At 40.0% G+C, this 25190-nt stretch overlaps 2 protein-coding genes across 4 annotated transcripts in view; one reads left to right on the top strand and one right to left on the bottom strand.

Moving 5' to 3' along the window:
- The window catches only part of LOC138173643 (WD repeat-containing protein 25-like), a 287285-nt gene extending 266545 nt beyond the window's left edge, over positions 1–20740 (bottom strand). For 2 of the 3 annotated variants that reach the window (XM_069103694.1, XM_069103692.1), the window contains exons 1-2: positions 20599–20740; positions 3222–4114 (exon numbers count right to left, since the gene is read on the bottom strand). In XM_069103694.1, coding sequence (XP_068959795.1) covers positions 3222–4067 — 846 coding nt within the window. In that variant the 5' untranslated portion in view covers positions 4068–4114; positions 20599–20740. Of the gene's footprint in view, positions 1–3221; positions 4115–12015; positions 12131–20598 lie in introns of those variants that run through there. The other variant, XM_069103693.1, reaches the window with a different exon arrangement.
- A 99-nt stretch (positions 20741–20839) lies between these two features.
- The window catches only part of LOC138173644 (tryptophan--tRNA ligase, cytoplasmic), a 41763-nt gene continuing 37412 nt past the window's right edge, over positions 20840–25190 (top strand). Inside the window, exon 1 of the mRNA XM_069103695.1 lies at positions 20840–20971. The gene's annotated coding sequence lies outside the window, so the exon portion shown is untranslated. The remainder of the gene's footprint in view (positions 20972–25190) is intronic.

Genomic DNA, 25190 nt, shown 5'->3' with positions numbered 1-25190 from the left:
CCAGTAAGTATTTCAAACTTTCTCATATCTCCAGGTTTCCATCATACCTTCTATATCCATCCTCTCAGCCACAACCTCACATCAGATTTCACATTATTTGTATATACAAGAGATAGTATATACAAATCATCCTCATACAAGGATGAAAAATTTCATTTCAAACTAAAATTATAATTTCTACTCAATTATTTGTATTTGAAGTTTGTGTGCATGTAGGAGAAATTATAGCAAAATAATTTTCAAAATTCTTGTGTCAATTGACATGCCTGGTGATTCTAGTGTTGCCAAATCTAATGGCCTTTTCTTAATTTTAATCCACCTTGCCCTATCTGTAGCATTGAACACTATCAATCCTCTTCTCCTTCTGGCTATTGTCTCCTCTCTAGATTTTCATGACACTGCTTCCTCTTGCTATCTTTTCTAACTGCTCTCTTTCAATCTCCTTTGCTGGTTCTTCATCCATGTCATGTCCTCTAACCATAGTTACCACCCAAGGCTCTGTCCTGGGTCCCCTTCTCTACTATCTCATTGTTGATCTCATCAGCTCTATTAGGTTCAATAATCATCTCCATGCAGATGATTCCCAGACCTAGTTTTTCGGCTGAGCTAGTTACCTCTCACCAACTATTTGGTCAACATCTCATTCACCCCACATATGCAATCTTTTGCAAAGCTCTGTCATTTCTTCCTTCACAACATCTCTAGAACATGTACCCTCTTCTCTGCACCTGACAGTCACAACTGTGGTTCAAGCTCTAATCATCTCTTTCCTGGATTACTGCAATATTCTTCTGCCTGGTCTCCCTTCCCAAATCTTTCCCCACTCCAATTAACCCTCCAAAAGCCAAAGTGATTTTCTAAAGCTTAGGTCTGATCATGTCACCCCTGCTGAAGATAATCTAGTAGTTTCTTATTACCCCCAAGACCAAATATAAATTCCTCTGTTTGGCACAAAAGTTCTTCATAACCTAGCTCCTTCCTGGCTTTCCTATGAGAAGATTAAATTGATACTGTATCATTTTTTATTGATCCTATTTTGCAGTTAATTGATTTTGTCCTTTAACTGCCAGTCACAGTTCTTTGTCTCTGAACTTAGCACAGAAATCCAACTCGCCTATAACAAGTCTAGAAATCCAGTTCTGTCATTCACTGTTATATTCCTGCCTCAACAAAATCTACTGTCCTTGGGGGATGCAGGTGGACATCAGGGAGTCTGGTCTATTATCTTTATACCACCAAGCTTTCTTTCAAGGATGTCTGGTTTGCTCTCCAAACAAGTCTGTCCCACTATCTCTAACTTTGCAGATGGACTCAAACAATAAACCTTTTTTAATCACAGGAGAGAAGGAGAGGATTTTTGCTAGCCCCTCGTTCCCAATTTCTAAACAATCGTATTGTCCCCCATGCCTTAGTTATGTATTTTTCCTTCCCTACCTTTGTTCTTTGTTCTGTACTCCCCAAAAACTATAAAAGGGGAGATGTTCTTCTGCTAGGGGTCCTTTACTAGACTAAGGCAGCCAACTGACCCATTAATTGCCAGGTAGCACCCCTGTTAATAAAATGTTGCCTTGCTCAGAGAAAATGTACCTCAGTCTACTTTTGTTGAACTACTTTTACAACACCTACTTTCCTACCCCTTACCACTCTCCACAACTGCTATCAGCCAGCAACAATGACCTACTTGCAGTTCCTCCAATGTGATAAACTATCTTACTACCACACTGGCTGGCCACAAGGCCTGGAATGCTCTTCCCTCTGACCTCCACATCTCAGATCCCCTGGCTTCCTTCAGGACTCAGCTCAATTCTTACCTTCTACAGGAGGCCTTTCCAGGTCCCCCCAGCTACTAATGCCCTCCCTTCTGAGATTACTTTCACATACTTTGTATATAACTTGCATTATTATTATATGTTATACATTATTATATATAACATTATATATTATAGTATTATTACATACATACTCTGTAAATAACTAGATATTCATATGTTGTCTCCTCCCATTAGAATGTGAAATCTTTTAAGTAAGGACTATGGAGTTTGGGGTTTTGGCTCTTTTGTGGGTTTGCTTTGTTTTGTTTTGGGGGGGCATTAACTTTCTTTGCATCCCCACAGTTTAATTCAGTGCCTGTCACATAGTAAGCACTTACTTGTAAGTGCCTGTCACATAGTAAGCACAAATGCTTGACTATTTCTGAAAAACTCCCTTTCGCACAACCAGTTTGTTATTTGACAAACATGCTTCATACTTAACCTTCTCTAACTCTACCAGAGGGCATGCCCTCTGCTCAACATCTCCATTCGCTAAAATCTTTTTTGAGGGGTGGCCAAGTAGCACAGCGAGTAAGAGCACTGGCTCCAGTGTCAGACTGACCTGGAGATCGAATCCCGGGCTCAGACACTTAGCACCCACCCAGAAACACCTGGCCGTGTAACCTTGAGCAAGTTACTTAACCCCAACTGCTTAGGGGCGGCCAGGTGGCTCAGCGAGTAAGAGCACTGGCTCCAGTGTTGGGACGACCTGGAGATCGAATCCCAGGCTCAGACACTCAGCACCACACCCAGAAATAATAACTGGCCGTGTAACCTTGAGCAAGTTACTTAACCCCGATTGCTTAAAATAAATAAATAAATAAATGAATGAAATCTTTTTTGAGAACCAGATGAAGCATGTGCCTCCTACATGGAGTCCTCTCTAACTCCCTTAGGCAGGAGAGATTACCCTCTTGTGGCCTCTGAAAGCTCTCTAACTATTCACATCCGTCTCATATACTCTGACACTTTATAGTTCTGTGTACTAGTCTCCTCCCAGCTCCCACTCTAATACACTACAAGCTCCTTAAGAGGAGCTCCCATGCCTTATTAATTTTTGTCTAATAACAGCTATTCATATTTAAGTACTGCTTTACCCTTTGCACGGTGTTTTCCTCACAGTAACCCTGCCAGAGAGGAATTACTAGAATTAGCATCTCCATTTCACAGATTAAAAAACTGAAGCTCAGCCTGGTAAAATCACTCTGCCCAAAATCACAAAGCTAGCAAATGGCAGAACCTGGACCAGCACCTGGACCTTCTGAGGCCAAATCCCAGGCTCTTTCCACTCCATCCTACTGCTTCTATGTATTTCCCACAAGGGCAAATGCAGTATCTTGAACACAAGAAGGGTTTAATCAATAATGACTGAATATCTGATGAGACTTTTTTTTAACTAAGGAATGTTACCTTGAAAGTTCTATCCATAGAAGCTGAGAGAAGCATGTGACTGTGCTGTAAAACTGGACACCACTGGACACTGTTGACTGGCCCTCCATGCTCAGACATCTGAAAGACCAACTTCTTTGGAATTTCTGTTGATTTATATTTCCCTTCTAAATATGGCTTAATAGAGTGAGAAACTACTGTAGTTATGCATTCTCTCATGGGAAATCCTTCCGACGAGGATGGGAAATCCGTTCTCCATCTCTGTAGCTCAGATGCCCCTCTCTCACTAGTTCCTGCGGTTAAAGTCTGTGTTTGTCTCAGTCTTTTGGGGATATAAGGCTTAATTCCTCCTTCAATAAAATCCATGTTCTCCTGTCTCCTCTTTTGCAAAAGGCTTCCATGTTGACCTGTGACTTCCAAAGACATTAAAGCAGAAGAAGATGACTTGGAGGCTCTGAAAGCTTCATACAAAGGCCTCATTTTGCCAACAGATGCACCTGCTAATTCCCTATTCCCAGATAATATGGAGTTGGGAGATGTGGCGAAGTCTGAAGGTGAGAATGTACAGGGTTTGACTTGGAGCTCCATATTAGGCCACTGGCATCTAGGCCCTGGACAAGATTTCCAGGTACTTCTCTCTGCCTGAGGTTCTGGGAGACCACGTACCCTAGAATATTCCTCAACAATGCCCAAACCAGTATTCACGTTGTCCCATCTAGGTTGTGGGTTGTTTTCATAATTTGTAACTAATATGTCAGATGGTAAAGGCTGACCGATGTTTCTGATGCTTTTCTCTTGGCATGAACTGTTAGAATTGTCGGCCTCATCCTCAGAGTCAGAATCATCATAAGCTACCAGGGAAGTCATTGAAGAAACAAAAAGTTTTCGAAATCTTCCCTAGAAGTACAGAATACCTAAAATTGTTTAAAAAAAAGTTATCAGAAAATATTACAATGAAAAAATTTCACAGGACACAAACTTAACATATAATATACTATAAAATAGGCTATGTGAGCAATAGCTATACCTGTGTAATTAATGCTCAATGATCATAGCATGGTCTATCCACAGTAAAATGTCTAATATCAAGGCTAACATCTCCCCTGTGATCCAAAATGTTTTGGGGTTACCTTCCCTAATAGTCAGATGCCATGTAATGAGAAAATGCAAACTCATCTTAATACTATTCTAAACAAAACAATTACAAAGGCAGGCATTTGATAAAAATGTTATGTTTCTCTATATAAGCCTCTTTTTACTTGAAGGAAAAGACCATGCATTCTTAATCTTTAATCTTAATTATTATAAATAATGGCAAATATAAACAAATATACATAATTTCCACGTGCCTTTGGAATACATTCCAATGCCTTTGTAATACATTCCAACAGCAAAAAACAATAATTTTTCAATCATTCACTGCTCTTGAACTCAATTCTTTTCAAATAAAAATGTATGGACCTATTAAACGCAAGGTACTGACGATTCAAAATGAAAAAGCAACAGAGATCCTTGACCTTGAGGAATTTCTTATCTCCTGTAGAGGGTTGGGGGCTAGAGACATAAAAATAAGTATGATCCAAGGTAGAATGTGATATGGGTGAGGGAGAATGTCAGGGTCCTACACACACTGGTTTCCAGGGTACCATAACGTATGGCAGAGGCCCATCAAAAATAACAGGAAAGAATTCAAATGAAAGTGTCAAGGCTCCAGATATTCCTGACCTTGTAGAGTTTCTCTGCTCATCCCTCAAGTGTATCTGCAACTAAGACCTCAAGCAGGTTACAGCAAAGCCCAAAGCACAAGATATTCCCTGTGAATAAACACAAAAGAAAGCTATCCAGACTCCCCCAAAGATAACCTGCTTTGACATAAAGAAATCTCACCAAGGGGCAGTAAAGCACCTGCCCAGAGTCAGGAGGACCTGAGTTCTGTTCCGGCCTCAGACACTTAATACCCACACAAAAAAACTAGCCGTGTAACCTTGGGCAAGTTACTTAACCCCAATTGCCCTCCAAAAGGCAAAAAAAAAAAAATTTTTTTTAATTTAAAACAAAAAGAAATCTCACCCAACTCTCTTGTCCTCCTTACTTGGAAACCACCTCATCCACCATAGTATAATGGGATAATCTATTATCATCCCAAATTCTTGAGTTCTCCTAGATTTACATTCTGCCTATACCTAGGCTATGAACAGAAGGAAAACTAGACTCCTGGAAATGACTGCTGCCTTCCTCCCCCATTGATTGATCAATCCAGTAGCTGTCACCTTATTGTGCCAATCATTGTACTAGATCCTGGAAAAACAAAGACAAAAGTGAGAGTCCCTGCCCTCAAGAATCTTGCCATCTAGTCTGGGAGATAAGATGAATATATAAAGATATGCAAAATAGGTACATGATAATTTGGGATAGAACACACTGGGGTAATGGGGTGGAGGAGCAAGAAAGGTTTCCTGTAGAACGTGTGCTTAAGCCTAACCTGGAAAGAAACCAGGGATTCTAAAAGCCAGAGTCAAGGAAGAAGGGCATTCTAGGCAGGTGAGACAGCCTGTGTAAAATGACAGGATGGGGGACACAGTACATTGTTTGAAGATCATTTTAGCTGTACTGTAGTAGGAAGGAGAGTATGTGAAATAAGGCTGGAAAGGCAGATTGGAGGCAGACTGTGAAGAGACATAGAGGCTAAAGAGGGGGGTGAACATGTGAGTGGAGGAGCACATGGCAGATGGGTGTTTTAGGAAAAGTACTTTGGTGTTTGTGGGAAAAGATGCATTGCATGGCCACTAATTATAAAGCTATTTCAATAGTTCAGGTGAAAGGTAAGGAGGGCCTGAACTAGGATGATAGTTGTGTGAGTCAAGAGAAGGGAACTGATCCAACAAGATTTAGCAGCTAACAACTTGTGGGGTGAGTCAGAATTAGGATTTGAAGGTGATAGCAAGGATGTGAACCCAGATGCAGTGTTTCTGAAAGAAAAAAGAAGATGAATGAGGGGTACATTTGGAAGGAAAGATAATGAATTCTGGAATGACAGATCAACTTCCCTACTTTTATGATAAAGAGACAACAAAGAGATCCCAATAAAGTACTATGAGTGAATATGACCAGGAGAACGTCACTTTCAGCTTGAGAGAGCAGGGGAAAATCAGAAAAAACTTCTAGAAGAAGAAGGCCTTAAAGGAAGAAGATGATTTCACAAATGAGGATGAAAAGATAAGTTTCGGGGATAAGGGATGGAAAGCCAAGAGGGAAGAATTAAATCAAGAAATGGTTAGCAGTTCAGTCTATCTAGTGCAGAATATGTAATCAGTCAATCAATAAACAAGTATTTCTTAAGCACCTATTACATGCCAGGCACTGAGGACAAAACAACAAAGAATGACATAATTCCTGCTCTCAGAGAGCTTGTATCCTAATGGGAGAGATAACAAGTATGTATAAAAATATATATAGTCTAAATATGAAATTAATAAATTCATATCGAGTAAAATAGCCATTTGGGGGTCATGAAATATAATGCAAGATAGTAGGCGAGAACTAGATTGTGGAGAGTTTTGAACTCATACGTTTGTTCTGGAGAAGAAGAGATGGTTCAAGAATGGGGGGGAAAAATGAGATTTGTCTAGGACTGGCTAATAAAAGTCTGAAGGAGAAACTGAAAATCTGGGTCTTGACCCTGAGTATGATCATTAAACACTTAGCAAACATCTATTAGGGACTTGTAGTAGTATAACAACTGTGGCAGCCAAATGCTGCAGCAGTTAACATTTATATGCAACTTTAGGGTTTGCAAAATGCTTTACAAATATTAAGCCATTTGATCCTCACAGTTTTAGAGATAAAGAAACTGACTTGCTCGGTTATGCAACTAGAAAGTGTCTGAGATAGGATTTGACACTAGATCCAGAATTCAGTCCATTGCGCCTTCTAGTGGTCAGTTCTTGTATCTTTTCTTGTATCTCTTGCGTCTCTTCAGCAAGAGCTCAAAAGAAGTAATCTTTGTTCTTTCCACTCATGACAGTTTCCACTTTACTATGATAATAAATGGAAGAGAGGCATGCATCACTGTTCATCTCCACCTGATTCAGGTGGCTACAGAGATCTACCCAAAAGGGTTCCTTAGGCTTCTCAGATATTATTGTTCCTACTACATCTCAGACTTAAGAAAAAAAGGCATATAAACTGTTCCCAGTCATCTTAAGAGTTTCCTTCCTCCATGGCGACTCTGTAATAGAGTATTGTATAACAACAGTTTGAAAACACAGACATACCATAAAAGTGGGGAGGGGGGGAAATATCAATGGAGTTATTGGTGACAGTTAATCTGAATAAAGTTAATGAAAGAAATGGTGTATACAATAAAACTGATCACACATACAAAACCTATTATATCAGGTGATTATTATGATTACATCAAAAACTGATAGGTTTTAACATATCTGTAACAACCCTATATTTTAAGATCTAGAATAATTTTTTCAGCTTTTAAAAAGGGCTTTGAAACTACAAGGCAGCATGTTTTTCTAAATAATTAGTTCCTAATTTTAGGTTGAAACCCAAATTAGGGTTACAAAGTATTTGAACCTAGAACAAGCACTTAATGTACTTAAGTCCCTTCCCCTGTCCTACTATATCTTTCTCTCCTAAATCTATGCTGAAGTAGGTGCAATAATATCTGAGAAGACTAAGGAACCCTTTGGTGCAGATTTCCATAGCCACCTGCACCAGGTGGAACTGAGCAATGATGGATGCCTCTCTTCAACTTAAGTAAGGTGAAAGAACAAAAATTGCTTCTTTTGAGCCTGATAGAAGATTGACAAGATGTACAAGAAGATTCACTGAAACTGGCCACTAGATGGTGCAGTGGACCGAAGGTTGGATCTGGAGTCAAATCCTATTCATACGCTTTCTAACTGTGTCAATTTCCTTGTCTATAAAAATGAGGATCAGAATAACATCTATCTCACAGGGTTGCTGTGAGGATCAAATGACTTAATATTTGTAAAGTGTTTTGTAAACCTTAAAGTTCTATATAAATGCTAGCTGCTGCTATTACAATAATTATCATCATTATATACTTATTAGTATATTGTTATAATTATTATTATATTATTATTTGGGGCAGCAAGGTGGTACAGTGGATAGAGTACCAGGACTGAAGTCAAGAAGACTCATCTTCCTGAGCTTAAATCTGAACTCAAACACTTACTGTGTGACCCTGAGCAAGTCACTTAGCCTTGTTTGTCTCAGTTTACTCATCTGTAAAATGAACTAGAGAAGGAAATGTCAAACCACTCCAGTATCTGCCCAAAAAAACCCCAAATGGGGTTATGAAAAGTCAGACACGACTGAAATGACTGAACAACAAATTATTTCATTAGTCAGCAGCCACAGCTGTTAGAGTACTGCAATGTATCCAACAGACATTTGCTAAGTTTTTCATTTTTATCCCACCCTGGGTCAAGACCCAGATTTTCAATTTCTGCTTCTAAGTCCTTTATAAGCCAGTCCCAGACAATCTCATTTTCTTGGTTTTTTTCCCCTCCTGAACTGCGTCCGTTTTTCTAGAATGCACATGTGGGCTCAAGGCTCTCCACAACTTAGTTCCAGTCTACTTATTGGATCATATTTCATATTATTTTCCTTGATATATATTTATTAGTTCCATATTTAGACTATATATTTTAGATGTACTTATCTATCCCATTAGGATGTAAACTCTTTGCAACTAGAGTTTATTTGATTCTTTATGTTTATGTCCTCAGTGCCTAGCATACAAGTACCTAAAAAAATGCTTGTTTATTCATTGATTGATTGATTACACATTCTACTGTCTAGACAAAGTGAACTACTAACCATTTCCTGATCTAATTTGTCCCTCTTTTTCTTCCATGCATTCACATAGGCTATCCTCCACCTATGAAACTTATTACCTTCTTATCTTCATTTGTTAAAATCATTCTCTTCCTCTAAGGCCTACTTCCAGGAAGCTTTTTCTGATTTTCCAACCCCAGATGAAAGTGATATTCTCCTGCTCATATCTGCTAAAAATACTTTGCTGAGATCTCTTTAATCATAGCAATAATATAAAGGCTACAAGGTTTACAAATCTTCAAAACAGAAGCAATCTGTTGTCCTGGTTCCACCAGGTCCCCAGAATTACTACACACCTACTATATACAAGGTTCTGCATTACTGGGATACAAAAATAGATAATTGTGACAACAATTCACATTTGTACGGTATTTTATAACTAACATAATATTTTCCTTGAAACAATAAAGTTAAAGTTTTATCCCTGATCCTACTGCTTAGGCATATGCCCCAAGGAGGTCAAAGACAGAAAGAACCCATATACAGTAAAATATTCATAGCAACACATGATATAATATTGCTATGCCATAATATGAACATGAAGAATTCAGAGCACAGGAAGATATGTGAAAGGATACAGAGTAAAAGCAAGCAGAAACAGAAAAAAAAATTACAAAAATGTAAATTTTTTTTTAAAAGGAAATGAATATTGTGTGATTAAACCAAGCTTTACCTAAAAGAGTTAAGAAAATGCACTTCTCTCCCCTAGTAGCAGAGGTGGACTGCTAGGGTGACATACTACATATACTGTCAAACTCAGTTGATACATTGGTTAGTTTTGAAGGACTGTTTGGTGTTTTTTTTTCCTCTTTTATGCTGTTAAAGGGGATGGCTTGTTAAGGGATTGAGTGGTGAGATATATTTGGAAATGAAAGTGATTAAAAAAGATACCACAAAAAAATTCATTATCTCCATTTTACTGATTTGAAAATGAAGGTTCAGAAATGTTAAATTATTTATCCATCACTATACAGCTAATAATAATCCAAACCAAGATTCAAACCCTTGTCTCTTGACTCTCTCTCCAATCTTCTTTCTCTACCCCATCCTTGTTCTCTACTCATTTACTAGAAGGATTATAACATGTCTAATAAATGACATAAATTAAAACATGAGAAATGCTTGGCCTTTTCTTTTTTTAATGTTATGAGACAGCACAGAGAAGTCATTTCTGTCTAGAGAAGCTCTGAGACATTTACTAGCTGTGTGACCCTGGGCAAGTCACTTAACCCCAATTGCCCCACCCCACCCCCACACACACACAGAATAAAGAGAAGCCCTTAGAGGAAGATGAAAACTGAGCTTAGGTCTATTTCCTATGACACACATTACTACTAAACACAATACTAATGTGTATATCACATATATTCTATTTAATTTGTATCTATATCTTATCCCCTGACTAAATCACCAACTCCATGAAGGCAGCGTATATGTCTTGTCTAAACTTTATATTTTACCCAAGTCCTAGCACAGGGATCTATCTGCCCACAGTAAGTGGCTTTTTTGATATTATTTTAGGATTTAAAAAATAAAGCAGGTGTTAGGAAGGAATATATTTGAGGACAAGGGGGGTGGGGGAAGTGAGAAATACATTCATGGAGCAGTGAGAAATTCAGCTTGGATTAGGCATATATTATATGAAAGAGGGAAAGTGTGAAATGAAGTTAGAAAGGTAGGTTGGAGGCCACAGAAAGATACCACAAAGTATCAGGAAGACAAACAGCTAGGATACAATAGAGACCTTTGGTTTACCTCCACTGATCTACTCAGAGGAAAAGAAGCCAAAATATAACTGACCCATTACATAATACATATATTCTCCCCTCTTGGCAAGGAATACAGAAAGAACAAATGATGGAGATAGGGGAAATATCTACAGAATGGAAAAGTTTTAAGACCATTCTCAGAGGAGAGCTTTAAGCTTTCTCAATCTTAATGGGACCATAATAGAGTCACTAGACATACATTCTCCTAAACAGAAAAGCTCTGCACAGATATTAAATGCATGATTTAAATTGGATACATTTTTGGATGTTTATGTAATGCCAAAAGGAAGATTAAAAGTGGCCTATTTTTTCCCTCTGAGATAAAAGTCAGCTTGGTAATATGCTATTCTTGGTAGTTTCAGCTCATTTGAGAGAGGGGGGAAAAACTCTGTAATTCTGAGCTAACACTTAAACCATAAATCTTTTATTACCATCTTGCCCCTAGAATGAAGAATCAACACAAGTAGGCTCATAAAATAAGAATTATATTTCGATCTGAAACAGCTCAATATCACAATCCATTTTCTTTTGATTAAATTTATTAAAAGAAAAATAAAAGTAAAATATGAAGCTGCTAAGCCCCTAGAGCAGAGGTGCTTAACTTCTTTTTTGTGCCAAGGACCATCTCTCCTGCCCTGCCCTAGCAGTCTGGTGAAGTTTGAGAAACCCCTTCTCAGAAGGATCTTTTAAAAATGCACAATTGAGGTAATGCTAAATTATAGTTAGCGAAAATAACCATGCAATTTTTTTTTCCAATTCCAATTCCAAAACTTCCTGTCACCTTAACCCCAGTTTAGGAATCCCACCTCTAGAAGACAACTAAATTATACTTCCTCAACATTGAGGGACTGAATTAAATGAATGCAGGTGTAATTTGGGTCAATTCCAATGCTTCATACTCCTTGCCAAGCCTTCTCACATTACTTCATTCCCTTTTTTCTTTCTTCTTTTTCTTCTTAGGTAATCAGCCTCCAACCCTCTGTCATTATCTCATACCCCAGTGACATTACAGACATGGCTCATTCTTCCTTTCCACCCTATCCTTAGTGATTTCAATATATGTCAATAACCCAATAACCCCCTGAATATAGAAGTCTGCAACTTCAAATCAAAGCACTTTCTTTTCATAATCATAATCCTATGAAGTAGGCAACACAAATACTACTAACCTCATTTGTCATCCAGTCAACTGGCATTTATTAGGCATCTACTATGTGCCACGCACTCTGCTTAGTTCTGAGGATGCAAAGAAGGGCAGAAAGCAGTCCTTGCTCTCAAGGAGCTCACAGTCTAATGGGTGAAACAATATACAAACAGCTATGAACAAACAACATAACACAGTCTAAGTCAGGGGTAGTCTCGGAGGGAAGGCACTAAAATTAAGGAGGACTGGATGGGATTTTAGTTAAGACTTGAAGGGTGCTAGGAGGTGGAAATGAGCAAGGATAATGTTCTAGAGACACTAGAGATAGCCTGGGATAATGCATGAAGAATAGACACAGAGTGTCCGATCAAGTGTCACCAGATGAGTGAGTAAGTGGAAGACAGGAAGTTGTAAAAAGTCTGAAAAAATAGGAATGGGTCAAGTCATAAAGAGTTTTAAAAGCCAAATAAAGGACTTTATATTCCAACCTGGAGGTAATAGAGAGTCACTAGAATTAACCGAACAGGGAAATGATGAGGTCAGGCCTTCATTTTAGGAAGATCATTGTGATAGCTGAATGAAGGATGAACTGGAGTGGAAGAGCCTGGAAGCAGGAACACCAGCCTATTACTGTGCTAAGCTAGTCCAGGCCTGACGTAACAAGGGCCTACACCAAGGTGACTGCAGTACTGGAGAAGAGAAGGGGTAGTATAAAAGAGACGTTACAAAAGTAGAAACAAAAGGACTAGACAACTGGTTGGTTTGAGGAGGGAGTGAGAATGAGGAATTATGAGCAACGGTAAGGCTGCAAACCTAAATGAATAGAAGAATGACAGCCCTCTCCACAATAAAAAAGAAGTTAAGAAGAAAGGGTTTAGAAGGAAAGATAATGAGTTCAGTTTTGGACATGCTGCATAGATGATGCCTACAAAACACTCAGTTCAAGATGACTAATGTACAACTGGAGGTCAGGAGAGAGGTACAAGTAAGAGCTGTACAAGTAAATCTGAGAGCCATTCGCTTAGAGATGATAATTAAAACCATGAGAAATGAGTTAATATAGAGGAAACAGTACAGAAGAAGAGAGCCCAGGACAGAGGCTTGAGGAACACCCACAGTTAGCAGTACAACTTGGAAGAAAATACAGCAAAGGACACAGAAGAGGAGCAGCCAGACAGGGGAACCAGGACAGCAATGTCACAAAAACCTAGAGAAAAGTGAGTATCGAGAAGAAGGCAATCCACAATGTCGAAGGCTGCAAAAAGTTCAAGAAGGATAAGGACTGAATAAAGGCCATTAGATTTTTCAATTAAGAGATCATTGGTAACTTTGGAAAGACTGAATGATGAGGCCAGAAGACAGACTGCAAAGAGTGAGAAGAAAGGAAGTAGAGGCCCTTGGTGTAGATGGCCTTCTCGGGGAGTTTTAGCCAAAAAAGGGAAGAGAGATAAAGAAGTATAGCTCTTGAGGATGCAGATGAGGAAGCAGATTAAGACAAGTAATAACTTGCCAATGGTCACATAGCAACTAAGTGTAAAAAACAGGATTTCACTCAAGTCTTCAGACGAAATGAAACACCTTTTCAACTACACCACGGCTGCTTCTCCCCCAACTTTAACCACATGCCAGCATGGTCACACATAGGCCTTGCTGTCTTATAGAACTGAACTTTAAATCCCAATCTCTGTTATCTTGATATCCTCATATCTGTCTCAGTGTTTTCCACCCTCTCCATGGCTTCCCCAGCCTTTTATCCTTCCTAATGCCCCTAGTCTACCTTCCCAACCCCAACTTCACTTGCCTCCATGTCCAGTCTTGACTTCTCACCTCATTAGCCACCTTCCACAGTTCCTGACCAACTACTACTCAACCCTAGTATAGAAAGTCACAAAACTTAAGGTGATTTCATCCACTATAAGCCTTCACTGCTGTTAGACAATACTTTTCTACATTTTACTGATTCCCTTATCTCGTTCCCCACAATGACTTCCACACCTTTTCTTCTCAAGACTCCAACTATATCTAATGCAAATAAACTGTCTCCAACTTAACTAAAATAGAGGCCATCCATTGGAAGATCCCTTAACTACCTTCTTCTAGTCAAAATGTAGAAGTAACATTCATTACCTCTTCCTTTCCCTTTAACCTTATTAGCCTTCCTAAGCCTAACTCTTCTGTAACCTTGATCTCATCTCTTACAGTCACTCCAAGACCAAATTCCAGCAATCCTTCCCTCTCCTACATCTAATGACTCCTTCTTATGTAACTACAAATATACTTGGGTAACTGCAGTCTCCAAAAGTGTTCCACCAGCTCCTTCATGGAGCTACCATCTTCTCTCTCCTTCCCTACTATACCTCTTGAAGTAATAATCCATACCCCATTCCTCAAAGTCATCAACACAGTCTCCTCCACCCTTTAAAATCTAGCTTCTAGACCTGCCACTCTATTGAAGCTGCCCCCTGCCCTCTTAAACCATAAAGTCCAAAGGCCTTTTTTTCCCCTTTGTTCCTAACATCATTCTCCTTAGCCTCTTTGGCTTCTATACGAAGTTTTAGTTTTCTTCCTTAGCTCCCTTCTCTTCCTGTCCACTGAATATATGTGCAATCCAAGATCATATCCTTAACCCTCTTCTGTTTGCCCATCTCATTTACTCCATCAGTGTCAAACATGACTTACTTACACACAAATAATTTCCAAACTACATCTCCAACCCTGTCCTCTCTTCATTACTGCAGATTTATATTTCTAATAACCTATTAGAACCTGAAATTCTACTTGTCCAGTTTTAATTATTACTATCTTTCCCTCCCAAAACTGTTCCTCCTTTTAAGCACACTATTTCTGTCCACAGTACCCTCTCTCCCATGTACAAAACATTAACATTATCTTTAAATCTCCCCTCTCCCTTAGCTCTTATATACAGTTACATTTTATGAATGAAACCTCAAGAATATCTTTGGTATTCATCCCTTCCTCTCTATTCCCTGTAACACTGTCCTAGTATAAGCTTTTATTATCACCTCCCTAGACTATTGTAGATGCCTCCTAACCTTTTCTCTTTGACTCATCCCACAGACTTCTGCTATATTTGTCTCCCTTAAACTTCAATCTACTCACGTCAATTCTCCTGCCAAAAACCTTTCAAGAGCTCCCTTCTTACTAAAATTCAAATGTCTCTGTCTGCCATTCATGACCTACTATAACCTAGCACCACCCTCCATTTCCAGTCTTATGTCATACCAATCAACTCAACATATTCTACATTATACACTACTTATCATTACTCATACTCATCCTGTCCTTTCCCACTTCTGTGGTTTTGCTCATGATAGTCCCTAAGTCTATAATGTCCTACCTTTCACTTCTGCCTGGTGAAATTCTCCCCATGCTTTAAAGCCTGGCTCAAATGACACATCCTTAATTTAGTAATTATCTTGCCTCCCACTCCAACCTCAATATACCACTTCAGTTGTTCAGTCATGTCCAACTCTTCATGATCCCATGGCTCATACTGTCCGTGGGGTCTTCTTGGCAAAGATACTGGAGTGGTTTGCCATGATTTTAGTCATTTGGGTTCATCCTCCAACAAAGTTTCCCAATCCCTCCATGTCTCGGGAGATGGTCTTTATCAACATAGACAAGTTCAGATCTAATTAAGTTCTGATCCTCTTATCAGATTCTAAGCTCCCTGAGGGGAGGGAAAAAATATTGTCTAAAATGTAAATCTCTCCAAGTGCCTAGCACAATGTTCTGTACATAGGAAGAGCCTAAAAATATTGGTTGAATGAACTCTTCACTAATTTTGGGTCCTTTAATCAAACATCTCCCCCAAATCCTAATTCCTCCATTAATTTTTCCTTCATTGATTCGCAAAAGTGACAACTTCCACAAACATTCCCACATCTTCATATAAAACTTTCATAATAGGTTACCCTGTTAATACTCTACAATTTCCCTTACCTATAGCTTACTTTCAATGTAATATGCCTTGTTTGATACATATTACTCAATTGTCTGCTAATCTAAATATTTTGACACATCAGTATTATCTGAGTCAATTCAAAGCAAGTTAACATTTGTTAAGTGCCTACTGTATAGACAAGGTCCTCTGGTAAATTGGGTATACAGTGATAAAGTTAGACACAATCTTTGGACTCAAGGCACTCGGAATCTAGTAAAGAAAATAAAACAAATATAGAAAAAAAGTATAATAAAAATTAGAATAAAAAAAGTGTAAAAGGGGTGGTTTAAGTAAACTGCTATGAGAAAGGTACAAAGAAGTTACTTCAATTTAACAGCAACGAATATTTATTAATCACCTACTACATGCAGCATGGTGCTGGGTAAAATACAAAGTTTAGACAGGTCATAATCCCTGACCTCACAGGTTTACAGTCTAATAGGAATATAAAGATCTTAATATTAGGAAATGAATATAATAAGTTGAACTTGTTTCAATATTTGAAGGATCCATGGTTTCAGTGAGTTGGGTTGTTCCTCCAATAAAGTTTCCCAACCCCTCCATGCCTTGGGAGGTGGTCTTTGTGAATTGCTGAGGACAAAAAAAAAATCACCAGCTGGTGGCCAGCCTTCCAGTAATGAACCTCTCCTGTGCCGTTTATGCAATCAACAAACTAATAAGCATTTATGAAGCACAAATTATGTCTTTGGTTCTATATTAGGCACTTGAAAGATACAAAGAAACAAAACATATACAAAGTAAATATGAGATAATTTCAGGGGAGGGGAAAGGCAGCAGAAACCAAGGTAAATCAGAAAGAGGCTAGGCCTTTCAAGAGGTGAAGGGGGCATGGAAAGGAAGGGCATTTCAGGTATGGGGGAAAGCCTGTTCAAAGACAGAGATGGAAGATAGAATAGCTTGTATAAGATACAGCAAGAAAGTCAGCCAGTTTGGCTGTAACATGGTAATTAATTCATGGGAGAGAGTAATGTTCTGAAAAGAAAGTATGGGTCTCACTCTATAAACACTATAGAAATTTTATGTCATCCTCCCAATGATTCAAATTAAACCAATTTAATTAAAACAACAATCCCTTAAGTAAGCCTTTAATGGGTGCAGAGCAGTGTCGTGGTTTTTAATGGCCAAGTCACTATCAAGAAGGTAGGCTATTTAAATTATCAATCCAAAAAGAGAATGACAAAATGGCTGAGGTCATAAATGGCTGGTCTCAAAGCCTGAAAGACCTGGATTCAAATCCTGCCTCTGAAACATACTGGTTGTGTGACTGAGCAAATCATGTAATCTTTCAGTACTCCAGGTCATAATCTTAGAGTATAAATGGAAGAGAAGGTGCTGACCTTCATTGATAGAGGCAGTTCTTTCACCAGAGTTCCCTCTACCAGTAAAATCACAGGTCTAGTCCCTAACCTATCCAAAGATGGATTCAAAATACATTTTAAATGGCACTATGTTAAAAGACATCATGATATAATGGATGGAATATTGGACCTAGAGTCAGGACGCTCTGAGTTCAAATCTTTTCAGATGCTTACAACCTGAAACCTCTCCTTGCTTCAGTTTACTCATCGGTAAAACGGGACAATAACACCTACTACACAGTGCTGTTGTGCAGATTGAATGAAACATTTATAAAATGCTTTATAAACCTTAAAGTTTTACATATATATATGTGTCTGTGTGTGTATGTATGTATGTATATGTATATATATGCTAAGTTATTATTATTCACCTACAATCTTTTGTTTTCACCCTGCCATAAACTATACCACTTATTTGAGAGTCAAGAATTAAAATTGTAGTCTGTGGTTATAGAACAGGAAGAAAATTGACAAGGGATTCAACCCATAATCTAGTTTTCTTTAGCACTGCCTCTTAACCAATAAGATAAGTCATGTCAAAAACATTAGTGCAGTTCTAGAACATAGAGAAAGAAGTACTGAGTAGGAAGAAGGAAGAAGAGAGGGGGAATAGAGGAAAATAAAAAGGGTTACAGATTTTTTATTATTACCATAAATGTCCTGAACTTAATTGTGATTTTTCTTAAGCATTTCCAAAATCTGTGGAGGGTAAGACTAAAACACAGTATCACAAATAAATTAATTCTAAAAAGCATTTCTCAGCTACCTATGTGCGTGGTTTTTAAAAAGAACATACAAGATCCCTGAGCTTCAGGACTTTATAGCCTGAGACATGCACAATAAAACAGGCAGATATACAAGAATAAAAACAACTCATATTATATCACACTTCACCATGCTTTCCTCACTTTTCCTCACTACAACTTTGTACAGGACAATATTTATACTTCAATAATCTATCTTCTTAATAGTATGGGCCCCCGCACCCCAGTACAAATCATAACCCATCTTAGAAGGGGGTCTTGGAAAGTGGCTATGGGTGAAAATTGTATCACCCTGCAAACAACGTGGAGATGAGCCTCTCTGAACTAGAATGGCTTTCCAATGACAGTGTCCAGACCAGGACCAAAGAATCAATCAATAAACATTTGTTAAGCAACTACTATGTGCCAAGCACTATAGTAGGCCCTAAGGATACAAAGATAAAAATCGAAATAACCACTGCTCTCAAGTTTACATTCTATAATATGTTGATATGTGTATACAGAATGAATATAAAGTAGCTAGAGATGGACGCCCTATCAGCTGAGTAAGATCAGAAAAGGCTTCATGAAGAAGGTAATACTTAAGTAGTATTTTGAAGGAAGTAAAAGATTTGATGAGGTGGCAGTGAGGGAGTACTTTCCAGGTATGGGGGACAGGCAGTAGAAGAACATGGACACATGAGATGGAATGAGTGCCATGAGGAACAGTAAAGCTAATGACCCTAGATGATAAAATATGGAAATGTGAATAATATAGAATGAGGTTGGGAAGATAAGTCAGATAGAAGTTGTAAAGGGATTTGAAAAACAAACAGAGATTATACTTTATACTGGAGGCAATATGAAGGTACTGGAGGTTATGGAATATGAGGGAATAACATAAGTATTTCTGCACTTAAAGAAAGTCACTTTGACAAGTGTATGCACAATGAACTGGAATAAGAAGATGAAGCAAGGGGCATGATCAGAAAGCCACTGCAACAGTCCAGGATAGAAGTGATGAGGACCTAAGATTTAAAATAGAAACTGAAAAACTTAGCGATTGGATAGGTAGGGTGAGAGTGAAGAGTTAAAGATAACACAGAATACGAAACTGGGACAATTGAAGAATGGTGGTGCCCTTGACAGAAATAATAAAATTCAGTAAAGAGGAGGATTGGGGGGAGGAGGGGACATAATAAATTTTGTTTTGGATATTTGAGCTTGAGATGTCTCTAGAACAATGGTCAGCAAATTATGACCCTTGGGTCAGATCTGCCAGCTTGTTTTAGTATGATCCAAGAGCTAAGAATGTTCTTTGCATTTTTCCAGATTTGGCCCTCAGGCCAGTTTGCTGACACCCCGCTCCCCTCCCCTCCCTCCCATCCAGGATGAATTGTCCAATAAGCAGCTAGTACTGTGGGACTTGAGCTCAGGAGATAGACTAGTACTGGATATATTGGTTTGCAAGTCATTTGTACGAAGATAATAGCATTTCTGATACAGAGAGGTGGTGTAATGGAAAAAGCACACAGAGAAAAGAAGAGAGTCCAGGTCAAAGCCTTTGGCACAACCGAAAATAAGGTGCAAGGTATGGATGGTGAGCTAGCAGAGGAGACTGAAAAGGACCTGTAATTATTATCCCCATTTTATATATGAAGAAATAGACTCAGAGAAGTGATTGGCTAACATTCAGCTATTAAGTGATTAAACCCATTGCATGTATTTTATTTATACACTGAAAGGGAGAGAAAAAGAAAGGAGGGAAAAGGAGGAATGAGGAAACTGGGAAGGCAGAAGAGAGAAAGAATGAGAAGAGGAAAGGTACAAAGAGAAATAACAAAAGGAAGGGAAAGTGGGAAGGACATGATCTTGAAAAGGGTCAGAAATAGGGGAGAAAATACAAGGGATGGGGGTGAATGCATGGAAAGGGGGAAAAGATGAGAAAGCAAATGGTAGGAGCTGCAACTAAGTCAAGGTGCAAGAAGTGAACAAGAGAAGCAAGGAAAAAGAAGAAACACACAAAAGTGGGGAGGAAAGAAAAGGAACAGAGAGGGAATTATAAATAGAAGCAGGGAATGTAAGAGATGAGAACAGGGGGTCTAGGCAGGAGACAGAGATGAAGAAAGGTAGTATTTATATTGCGCTTTAAGGTTTGCAAAGAATTTTCCAATTGTGATTGTTTCATTTGACCCATTTTACAGGTGAGAAAAACTGAGGCCTGGCAGAAGCTCCATGACATGTGCAGGATCACATAGCTATTAGAGTGTCTGAGGAAGGATCTGAAATGGGGTCCGCTGGCTGATAAGGCCAGGGGACAGAGAAGAGAAAGAGAGGTCGGTGGCCGGGAAAGCAACAAGGCTGGGGACTCTAGGGGCAGCTGTTGAAATAATAAGAGGAGATGGGGCGACGGGAAGCGACAGGGACGGGGACTGGAATGGGAGTCCAGGAGGCAAGGGAAAGGGGGCTGGGGAGGGGAAGGGACCCACAGACCGCGCTGCCACCCTCTCTCTCACCCTCACCTTAGCCCCCAGCCTCAGCCCCAAGGCCCGGAGCCGGATCTCCACTCGACCGGAAGCGCTCTGTCCTTGGGCCTCGGGTTCCGGGTACAACCCTTTCTCTGGAAAGACCCGTTCCGTCTCTCCACTAGGGTGCCGCCTAACCAGCTAGGAGCAGAGGGCAGGGGAAGAAGAGAGGGGCCTTCCCGAGGCCGCGGGACCTGCCTCCTACTAACTAGGCCCCGCCCCACCCCCGCTCTCCAAGCCAATCGCCAGCCGAGCATCCCCGGAAGCTGTTTCCGGCCGGACCGCTGTGCCGCTGCACGCCCCGGCCCCTCTGTCACTGAGGCCGGCGGCAGCGGCTGCGGCGCCGGAACCACGAGCCGGGAGGGACTGAGTGAGTTGCGGCGGGAGGTTGCGGGGATGCCGGGCCTGGATAAAGGGCCGGGCGCTGCCGGGGTCTCCCCACGAGCCTGCCCCGCCAGGACCCCGGGGGGAGGGCGGGAGGGGACCGTCCAGCCATAGCCGCCGCCTGGCCCCCGGGGAGCCCCCGAGCCCTTCTGCTCTGCTCCCCCGCAGCCCCGGCCTTGCAGCCTCATCATCCTCGCCTCCCTCTTCCTCTTGTTTCCTCCTCATCCTGTGGGATAATAGACGAAAGGCGCTGTTGAAATGACAGCTGTTAGGATTCCTCATCAACGCCTCCTGTCCAAACCCTAGAATTTCATCATCCCGTAGCGTGATGCAGTGGAAAGAGGACTGGATTGGAGTCAGAGAACCTGGGTTCAGATATTGACTTCGACACTTACTCCCCTGTGTCCTTGGACTTTACTTTTCTAAGTTTCCATTTCCTCATCTACAAAACGTAGGGTATTGGACTAAATGACTTCGATGGTCTTTTTCAGCTCTAAATCGATTAAATCGATGATCATCCTTTCCCCTTTATTTTGTTTCTCTCCTCTCCCCAATCTTTTTAGTCACCTTATTCTTTCCTTGCCCAGGCCAAAGGTTTCCACTGCCATCAGTGCTGGGGCAGATATGTGGGGCAATGGATAGGGAATGGGGCTTGGAGTCAGAAAGACTTGAGTTGGAATCTTATCCCAGATAGCATTTAGCTGAGTGCCTGACACATAGGTGCTCAATAATGCTTCTTTACCTGACTCTAAGCAAGTCCCTATAAAATTGAGATAATAATAGCACCTACCTCAACTGGTAAAGTGATTTACAAACTGTCATCAATTATCATCATCATTATTATCTCTTCTTCCTCTATATTAGTCCAAGAATTTTGTAAAAATCATCTCCTCCTTACCAAAGTCTAGAATTTTATGAGTTCCTTAGCTACTAGACAGTACAAAAAGGTCCCTTCCAGTCCTTGATTCTGTGACCTTCCATTCACCCCACCCACCCCTTTTCCTTTCTCTTTCCCTCCAGGCTCTGGAATTTCATCATCTGCTGCTCCCATCATACCCTGAAACTTTATCTATTGTTTACCATGTCTGTTTCTCCCCAGTCCTGAATTTTCCCCATCACTTTCCCTTTAACCATTATTCTCCTTCACAACAAATATTTCTTCAATTACCTTGGTATCTGACACCTGAATGCAGAACTGGAGAAATGTGACAGCCCTCCCTCCTGCAGTCAAGAGACTAGCTAAGTGTTTCTATGGATAAAGCACTAGATCTGGAGTGGAGAAGAGCTGAGTTCAAATCCAACCTCAGACCCTTACTGGCTGTGTGGCTCTGCCCAAGTCCTTTCCTCAACTGTAAAAATGGAGATAATTAAAGCACTTACTTTACAGGTTTGTTGTGACGATCAAACTAGATATTTGCAAAGCCTGTTACAGTGCCTAGCACATAGTAGGTGCTATATAATGCTTATCCTCTTCTTCTTCATGAGGGAAAACTTTGTAACATATAGAACTACCCAAGAAGGTAATTCACCACTTTAGCAATAGGTTCCTTTTTACTGGGAGATTTTCCAGTGAGGGCTACTTTACTAGTCTCCCCCATTAGATTGTGAGCTCCTTGAGAGCAGAGGTTGTCTTTGCCTCTTTTTGTATCCCCAGTGTTTAGCCCAGTGCCTAGCACATAGTAGGCATTTAATAAATACTTACTGATTGACCTGACGGAGTCCAATAACTGACTCACAACTTTCTTCTTTCCTCAACCCCACTGTCTGTCAAGATATTAGGAGACACCCTGTTTCTTGGAGCTAAGGCCTAGCAAGCAAGCTGTCCTCTAAGCTTGGCATAACAACTGTCCTCTGCGCTCACCCTCTGGATAAACACTGCTGCAACTAAATCACAGAACTGACTGAACTTGAGCTCAGGCAAGCACCAAGAGGCCCAGACAGGAAGCCCTGATATGAACAGACTTCTTGTCACTAGACAAGAACCTTGTTGTGCCTCACCACTGTTGCTACACTACACTATTTTACTCTTTGTCTAGCCACAAGTATATAAATCAAGGTTTGGCCACACTAAGGTGGGTCCCTCCACTTGGGGTGGGGCCCTGACACCTGTGTCATGTTTCTTCCTTGCTTTCAAGCTTTCCCCCTCACTTTGAAGTTAAACTTCTATTTGATTCCTGACTCTCCTGTCTCTGGTGTGCTCCATTTGGCTCCGGCCATCCCTAGGTCAGAGGTCAGTTCAGCCCAGTTGACATGGATTCTATATTAATGTCACCTCGGTTTTCACAACCTCCCAGTTCACTAACCTCCTCAATAACCATGAATGACACCTTAACTGTCCCTAGGGATGAGCATAACTTTGTGCTACCTCCATGATCTAGAACTTTAAAATTTCTCTCATCAATTGGACAAGAACAGGCTCTAACCTGGGAATGGCCAGAATTGAACAGAGCAGACTAGAGAGAGGAGAGTCAGGACACAAACAGAAGTTTAATTAATTTCAAATGAGGAGAACAGTTTGCAAGCAAGAACACATGTGGTAGGGTCTTACCCCTAGTGGGAGGGACCCACTTTAGTGTGGGGAGATCTCAATAAGAATGGAGCTGTAGTCCTGACAATGAGGGATAACAGCAACATGTGACAAATTTGATTCATAGCAGGGTCTCATGACTAGAACATGGGACACAGCAGATGCTTGTCCAAGCTCAGAAAACACCTGTTGCTAGGAAACAATTCTGGGATTTTTGGGGTGGTTGAAATTCTGAGTGCAAAGGATTGTTGTTATTCCAAGGTCAGGGTACAGCCTGCTTGCTGGGCCTTAGCTCAGGGAAACAGGGTATCTCCAAATACCTCAATGCTCTCTTCAGTTAGAAACTACATTTCCATTTCTCTCTCACTTCTAACCCCATTCTCCAAGACCTCAGTCATTCCACAACTCCCTCTCCTAAGTCTTTATCACCCCTACTTTGCTCTGACTTTTGATTATTTTCTTGATCTTATGATTAAACAGTTCAAATAAACACACTATTTTCTACTTTTGAATCCTTGCTTCCTTGTCCTACTATATCTTGCCCAACCCTAACCCATTACTTTCAAAAACTGTCTTGCTCCTTTGTGCTTTCAAAGTTGTTTTTCTTTACCACGTAACAATTATCCTTGTATAAATTGTTCTGCTTCAACTCACTTCACTCTTAATCATTCACCTACCTAGGATTCTCTGAAATAATCTCTTTTATAATATCTTACACCAGAACATTTCATTCCATTCATCTGTCACACTTTGTGCAGCCATTCTCTAACTGTCCAAAAGGCATCTAAGGTTGTCCCTTAGCCTTCCCTCCCTGCCCCTTTTAGTCCTTTCTTCAGAATCAGGAATTTTATTTTGCTTGTGACTATTCTCTCTCTGGTATTAACCTCCTTCTTAACCCCTCCCTCTTCCCTAGCTCTGTTTGTTTTTCCGGCTGAGTTTGTTGTAGTTCTATACCGGACTGTGTGTGTAGTGTCATGGCAGAGTTTCACCTGATGTGCGCTCCTTCTATGTTTGCATATTCTTCTTATATACCCCAATTATAAGAAATAGCAAGTTCTCTCGCTCCAGTTCCTCTTTTCTATACTAGTATGTCCTTTTCTCTTACCCAGTCTTCTCTATTTCCTGTTGAAACTGTGAGAACCATCTTAAGCACATGTTAAGACCTCTGTTTTTCTTCAGTAATCCTTGAAGACATTAAAGTTCTGAAGGAACGTTCAGAGAACTAGGTGGCCCCTGTATAAAGCCCAGTGAATAGAATATAGGATTTGGAGACAGAAAGACCTGAATTCAAATTTAGCCTCAAATACTTATCAGCTGTGTGCCACCAGGCAAGTCACTTAACCTCAGTTTGCTTCAGTTTTGTCATAAATAAAATGAGGATAATAATACCAAATTCCTCAGAGTTTTTAGAAGAATCAAATGTGATAACATCTGTAAAATACTTTGTAAACGTTAAGGTGCTAGATAAGTGTTAATTACTATTATTGTTATACTAATTTCTTTCCCCCCATTAGAATATTGGAACATCATATATAGCTCTTTCCAACTGCTCAAATAGAAATGTATTTATACCTTTTTTGGTTTCTCTGGATTCTTGTGTTTATATTTTTATATTTTAAGCTTAGTTATTAACAGAACATCCAGGCAGGAACACCTAGTAGACAGTATCAGTGTGGAA

Source organism: Petaurus breviceps, unplaced genomic scaffold, assembly GCF_028583685.1.
Source record: "Petaurus breviceps papuanus isolate PSGF00001 unplaced genomic scaffold, PetGlider_PUasm1.0 63, whole genome shotgun sequence".
Classification (NCBI taxonomy): domain Eukaryota; kingdom Metazoa; phylum Chordata; class Mammalia; order Diprotodontia; family Petauridae; genus Petaurus; species Petaurus breviceps.
This window is presented reverse-complemented; position numbering and strand designations above follow the sequence as displayed.